Consider the following 7,434-nt stretch of genomic DNA (forward strand, 5'->3'; position numbering starts at 1 on the left):
ACTGGACTCTGGACTCAACTTCTCAGTGTAGTTGGAAGGTGACTTTGAATTTCTGATCCTCCTTGCCTCTACCTCCTGCGTGCCAGGATTCCAGAAATCTGCCACCACATCTCGTAAATCAGGTATGGGGTGGAGCCAGGGCTTTGCTGGTTACTGCTCAATAGTAGATAGGGCACTTGCGTAGATGTAGATGTAGGTGTAGGTGTAGGTGTAGGTGTAGATGTAAATATAGCAGATATAGAAGGAAAAAAAATACTCAGTTGAGGGCTATAAAACGGAGCTGGGAGAGAGTCTTGCTCTATAACTCATTCTGGTCTTGAAGTCACAATCTTCCCTGCCTCAGCCTCCCAAAGTACTGGGATTGTAGATGTATACTGCCAAGTCTACCTATCATACATAATTTTGATATTAATTACATGTTGAAATGATAAGATTTCAGATATTAATGAGTGAATATAATTAATGGATATTAATGGTGTTAATTAATTATTTAGGTCAAATAAAATATATTATCTAAAGCCTCATCTGCGTCTTTTTTTTCCAAATGAGATGGAGAAAATTTTAAATTAGATGGTATATTTTTTATGGGACAGCACAAATCTAGAAAATTCTCAACATAGCATTAGTATGGCAAGTCCTCACGATCATTTATTCTCCAGTACGAAATGAGCAGTTTGGAGTGTAGATAATTTAGGTAAGAACAGTGTTTTCTGAGACTCAAAAATAAATCGAAACAGGGATGGGGTGTAGCTCAGTGGTAGAGCACTGGCCCAGTGCTGCAAGAAAGAATTTTACAAGCTTACAGTACATCCAGTTGATTGAGAAGGCTTTCCCACGCAGACTTGTAAAGGGGCGCTTGGACGAGCGAGCGGGGAAAGGGGACCAGCTGAGCTCTGTGCTTTTCCAGGTTCGCTGTGACCCTGAGATTCAGGAGCTGCGGCAGTGGCAGAAGAAGCTGCGCGAGGACAAGCACATCCGCCAGCGGGTGAAGATCTTCTGGGCCAAGCAGGAGCAGAAAAGTGAGTGGCGGGCTCCACGGCCCACGCTGGGTGGGAGTGAGTGGCGGGCTCCACAGCCCGCACTGGGTAGGAAAAAGCCTATCCTTCGCCTGGGCTCACAAAGGATGCTCTCAGAGGTTCGCAGAACTCATCTGTGTGTGGTGCGCACACGTGCGTGCATGCGTGTGCATGCGTGTGTGAGTGTGTGTGTGTATGTGTGTGTGTTTGTGTGCGTGCGTGCCTCTGAGTGTGAGTGAGTGTGGGTACATGTGTGTGTATGTGAATGTACGTGCACACACGTGTGCCTGAGTGTTCTGCTTGGCAACAGGAGTTAACAGGATGTAAGTCACATGGCATTTCTCTCCCTTGTGGACAACTTTTGTGTCACCTTGTATCTGAGGGCTTTTATTTTCTAGCTATGAGAGTCCAAGAACAAGCTGTGATTTGGGGAACTATGTTAATGACAACACACTCTCCCCAACTCCTTGTGTGTTTCTGAATGTCGGTAGGTTCAATTCCACCTTCCTTTTTGTCATGAGCAGTTTTGTGTGTCAGTTTGGTTGGGCTGGGGAATACTCAGATAGCTGATGAATGCGTTAGCTGGGAGGGTGTTTCTGGAAGTTAGATGTGAGTGTGAACTGGTGGGCTGAACACACGGATGGCCTCTCCACTGGTGAGGGCCTAAAGAGGATAAACAGTGAGGAAGGTTGGATTAACTGTCTATTTACACAGAACACCGGGATCCCCTTGCCTTGGGGCTCCTGGCCTTCAGGCCTCAGGTATGAGTTTGCAAGCTCTCAAACGTCTGATTTACCTCACCACATGTGTGGGCATGTTACTACACATGCCTATACCCGCCCCCTTCACTCCTCCCCTGCTTGCAGATGGCAGATGGTGGGGCATCTGTGAGCCTGTATTTTTGTATTACTAAATCCCCTTGTTTATCTATGTGTATATTTTTGTACTGGAAAAAGAACATAGCAGAATGAATATCAGCATATCAATCATGGTAGGATTTCTGGTTTCCTTCCCTTTTTTGGCATTTGTTTTTCTGTCTTTCCTACTGTGGATATATGGTAAATTAAAGTTTAAAAGTAAAAGAGAGTTAGGGGGAGGTGCTAGAGAGTTGGTCCCATCAGTGAAGTGCCTACCACATGCACATGGGACCTGAGTGGGATCCCCAGCACCCCAGTAGAAAGCTAGGAGCAACAGGGTAAGGCAAGTCCAGTGCTGCCAGGTGGGACAGCAGGCTGTCTGCTGCTTGCTGTTGGGACAGTTCAGCCTAATTGGTGAACTGCGGGGTCAGTGAGAGACTCTGTCTCAATATGGTAAATAAGTGGTTGAGGGAGGTACCCAGTGTTTACATCTAGCCTCCACATGCAAGAGAACATGTGTACATACCCATGGGAACACATATAACATACACACACACACACAAAAGAAATAAAGAAGGAAGGAAGAGAGGGAGGAGAGTGGAGGGGAGGGAGGGAGGAAGAGATGCAGCTTCAGTAATTACCCCATCTCCTGTTGGGCTGGCTCAGCCCTGGCCTTTCTTTAGTACAACTGCCATTTCAGTTTGGTTCAGAACTGGGACGCAGTCAGGACTGTAATCAGTTTAAAGGTCACAGGAAGCACAGTGCACCTATTTATTGCTGCTCCGTATTCTCCGGAGTTGATCGCTGCTCTTTGATTGATGGGCTTGGCTTGCAGTGGAGCAGGAAGAATAGAGTGGACTGAGTGCAGACTAGACTCTGCTGCCCGAGTCGCCCGCTGTGTGCCCTTGTCACCTGGCTAGGAGGGGCTCCAGGAGGCTCACCTAGGGCAAGGCAGGGTCTTCAGTAAATATCCTGATATGCTGCAGTGCTCAACTGCGTTGTATGCTGAGACCCTGAAATGGCCCTTGACAAAAATTAGAATACACCAAAGTCCATGGCCAGTTAGAAGGCAAGACAGTAGCAATGGCAGAGCTGCCCAGGACTCTAGCTACCACCTCCATCCATGAGGCTGTTGACTTTCCTGGGCCTCAGTTTTCCCATTCAGCATGAGACCAGTGACATACAGCTGTTAAAGGGTCTAGGCACGTAGTTCCCATGAGTGTTTCACACCGTCTCAATAGTATTATCGAGATAGCTGTGTGCTTTTGAGTGACTTGGTGTTTGTTTCCTTTGACTGACAGACCTTAAACTCTGTGCATTCCAGGTGGAGCTGTTGTTATCTTCTCCACTGTGTTGCTCGAAGTATCACAGAGATCAGGGGTCTACACGTATGTATTTGAGGCATGAAGCTCTTGGGTCTCACTTCACAGTACAAGACATAGAGGCCAGAAAGATCTAAGGACTTTGCCATGGGGTCAGTGAGATGGCTGTGCTGGTCAAGGACTTGCCAAACAGGCAAGAGGATCTGGGTTTGCTCCCCAGTGCTCACATAAAAGTTGGGGGAGATGGCACATACATGAAATCCCAGCTCTGCAGAGGCAGAGGCAGGAGAAGCCCTGGGGCTTACTGGCCATCTCTTCTTTACCATCAGTGAGTTGGAAGTTCAGTGAGAAACCTTAAGGTGGAAACTGATTGAGAAAGACACCTAGTGTCAGCCTCTGGCCCTCACATGTATGAACACACATGTGTGTGTCCACTCTCCACATGTGTGAACAGTTGTGAGCTTGAGGCCCCCATCAGTCTTCATTTTCTCGTGTTCTGCTGCTTTCTTAGGGATTGATGCACAGACAAGCTCCCTGCCCTGTTTTCTTTTGTGAGGCTGTAGCTAGAATGCAGAGTCGCACATCCTAGGCAGGTGGACTCCCCCACTGAGCTGGAGCCAGCTCTATGAGCTGCTCTCCTGGATTTTCTTTTCAGACTCAAACTTCCCAGACATTGTCTTCAACATGACAGACGGCATATCTAGTTTCCTATTATCAGGCCATCAGAATTCTCAATGTCTGGGTTTGTGTCCATAGAGGAATCTGGGTTGGGACTGAATGAAGAGGAGCAGCCTGCAGCCTGGTATTCCCTGAGTTACCCAGAGCTTCGTTCCCTTCAGCAGTCACCAAGAAAATTATTTTATGGAGGATCAGAAAACAAGGTTTCACCAGCCAAGGTGACACAGTTGTTATGCCTCAAATACCTCCTGTGTGGCATCTTTTGTTAAGCACAAGTAAGTTGTCCTTTAAATTTGCAAAACAAACAAACAAAAAGTAGAGTCATGGCAGGTAACAAAAGTTTTGAGCTTCATTTAAAAGTTCCCATCTGTGTAGAGAACCCTCTAGCAAATATTACTCTAAGGTGTTCTCATCTGACCATGTTGTGTTCTGGTATTTACACTATGTATTCTTGGAGCAGCCTCTTGCAGACAGCAAGTCTCAGGGAGGAATGCCAGCTGTTCTGGTCACCTGCAGTTGGGTCTCAGGTTACAGAGGCAGAGGCTACTGTCCCAAACAGCATTCTCTCCACGGACAGAAACAGCATGAAGTTTTCCACTCATTCACCAGCAGGACAGGTGCACAGATTATTTTTAAATGTGTGTCTTCAGAATTTCAGCCAAAGCAGTCCAAAGATACCTTGAGACTCAGTCAAAAATCTCATCCCAAATAATCGCATGGTTTTAGTTGTGTTTTGTCAGTGATTGGTATCATGTGTTCTTTGAATGTGAGTATCCATCACCAAACCCAATGGGATCATATTGTGATGAGTACAAGGTCAAAATAAGCACAGACAAGAAATCAAAGGGTAGAGAAAGATTTTTTTCCTGCAGCAGGTATGGGGGACACAGGAGTCACTTCCAGAGGAGTGCTGTCTTTGACTGAAGCATGGGACTTTTATTCAGAAAGCCTATGTGGCTGCCTATGGAAAAGCACCTTAGAGGCAAGTGCATTCCTGAGCGTCTCTGTTAGGCAATTTGGGAAGGGACGAAGGTTATTTAGGGCGTCCTTAGCTTAAGTGCATGAGTTCAAATTTTAAGATTAAAGATACAGACACCTCTAAGCATGCTCAAAATAATGAGGATGATAGGCAGCTCCCTCTGAACATGCTCAGCTTTAAAAGTGGTGTGTGTGTGTGTGTATGTGTGTGTATGTGTGTATGTATGTATGTGTGTGTGTGTATGTATGTGTGTGTGTATGTGTGTGTGTGTATGTATGTGTGTATGTATGTATGTATGTGTGTATGTATGTATGTATGTATGTATGTATGTGTGTTTGTGTATGTATGTGTGTGTGTATGTGTATGTATGTTTGTGTTGTGTGTTTACAGATGCATGAGTGTGTGCATGTGGATGAAGGCCATAGGACAGACTCAGCTGTCATCAGCTGCTGTCCATCTTACATTGCTTATGGATCTGGTTTAGTTTTGAGATGGGGGTCTCTTATTTCCTCAAACTGGCCCAGCAGGCTAGACTGTCTAGCCAGGGACCCTCAGGGAACCCCAGGCATCTGCCTGTCTCTGTCTTTGTGTTTGTGTTTGTGTTTGTGTTTGTCTCTGTCTCTGTCTCTGTCTCTGTCTCTGTCTCTCTCTCTCTCTCTCTCTTTCTCTCTCTGTCTTGGTCTTTCATTGCTGAGTTACAGCCATGGCTTTTTAAATGTGGGTTCTAGGGGACCAAGCTCAGATCTTCATGCTTGTGTAGCAAGCACTTTTCCAACCAAGCTATCTCCCCACTCCCTAAGAAGCTTTATATAAAGCAGTGGTTCTCCACCTTCCTAACGCTGTGAGCCTTTAACACAGTTCCTCATGTTGGAATTGTAGGCTCCCAACCATAAAATTATTTTGTTGCTACTTTATAACCATAATTTTGCTACTGTTATGAATCATAATACAAATATCTTATATGCAGGATATCTGATATGCGACCCCCAAAGGGGTTGAGACCCACAGGTCGAGAAAGGCTAATCTAAAGAAGAAGGAAAGAAAGAACAGTTTGAGGTGTGTTGATACAGATGTTTGTTCCTAAATATTGGTCTCACCTTAAAGGCTGCTGGCCATGTTTTATTTGAAAATTTAAGAGGGGGCAGACAAAAAACAAAACAAAAATAATAGCAATTGTTCCCATAAGACCAGAATCTATTGTGCATGTGACACACACACTTTTCTCATAAAGTATATGTATTTTTATATATGAATAAATAATCTTTAAGTAACTTTACCACTTTATATTTAGAAGCAAAGGTGTGGGGGGTACAATCTGTCAAAGGAAGTGCTTTACATCTTGTTTCTAAGTGCTCATTCCATACTCTGGTGACTTGTAGTAGTTACAAAAATACACTGTAACTTTAGGCACAGGTGACAATTGACTTAAGAAAAAAATAGGGTAGTGGGAATAAAAGCCACTGCATTTATTTGGCAAAATACTACAAGAACTGTAGGTGAAGCTATATTTAAAATATCTAACTGATGAAAATTGCATGCATTGGTATATATTCAAAGTTCCCACCTGATGCTTTGATTAATATAAAGACATTGTGTGCTGGGTTTAGAGGTGGATGCCTTTAATCCTAGCACTTGGGAGGCAGAGGCTGGTGGATCTCTGTAAGTTCAAGGCTAGCCTAGTTTGTGCATAGAGAGTTCCAGGACAGCCAAGACTAGGTAGAGAGACCCTGTCAGAAAAAGAAAAGAAAGAAAGAAAGAAAGAAAGAAAGAAAGAAAGAAAGAAAGAAAGAAAGAAAGAAAGAAATGCTGTGTGATGTTTACCATAATCAACAGAGCTAACAGTGTCATCTGTGGCTGCCATTTATGTGTGGTGAGGACACTTAAAATGTGCATTTTTGTCAAGTTTCAGTGGGCAGTGGTGAACTATAGTCAGGAGCTTCACTCCAGATCCCCAGAGCTTAGCCACTGTGCAACAGAAGGGGTGTGCTCTCCTCTTCAGCCTGGAGGTTTCTTAGAGACAAGAGGAAGAAGTACTTGTCACATAACTTCCAGTCCAAAAGAAACAAAGCCTTCCCATCCTACATTATGCAATGTCAGTTACGATTTCCCTATGTTCCCACAGTAAATAGAAACCTAGCTCTGAGCTTCCTAGAAGCCACAGCAAGAAAGGAAACAGGGCTACTGTGTCCTCACAATTAAACACATTTCTTGGAACTACACCTTCTTGAAGCCAAGATTGGATCTCACTGATAGAAAGAGCTATGTGGCATCCAGTGAGCACTGTCTTTTCAGAAACTACAATTCTACCCCCCAGTTAGAGCAGCTCTTCCTCCTAGAGGGAAAGGGCAACAGCCTGGGGCAAGGCATGGGAGCCAGGACATTTCCTTTCACAGTATGACAAGTCCTGCAGATAAGCTTTCCTTGTGGTTTCAGAAATGTTCTTGGGCTGGAGATATGGCCCAATAGTATTTGCATAGCTTATGAAAGGACCTGGACTAATCCCCACCACAGGCAGGCATGCACATGCACACACACACACACACACATACACACACACACACACACACACACACACACACACA

At 44.7% G+C, this 7,434-nt stretch overlaps 1 protein-coding gene across 1 annotated transcript in view; it reads left to right on the forward strand.

The window, feature by feature from the left end:
- The window catches only part of Iqck (IQ motif containing K), a 116,421-nt gene that overhangs the window by 84,639 nt on the left and 24,348 nt on the right, over positions 1-7,434 (forward strand). Inside the window, exon 8 of the mRNA XM_021166501.2 lies at positions 908-1,019. Within this exon, the coding sequence (XP_021022160.1) occupies positions 908-1,019 (112 nt within the window). The remainder of the gene's footprint in view (positions 1-907; positions 1,020-7,434) is intronic.

This window comes from Mus caroli, chromosome 7 (genome assembly GCF_900094665.2).
Source record: "Mus caroli chromosome 7, CAROLI_EIJ_v1.1, whole genome shotgun sequence".
NCBI lineage: Eukaryota > Metazoa > Chordata > Mammalia > Rodentia > Muridae > Mus > Mus caroli.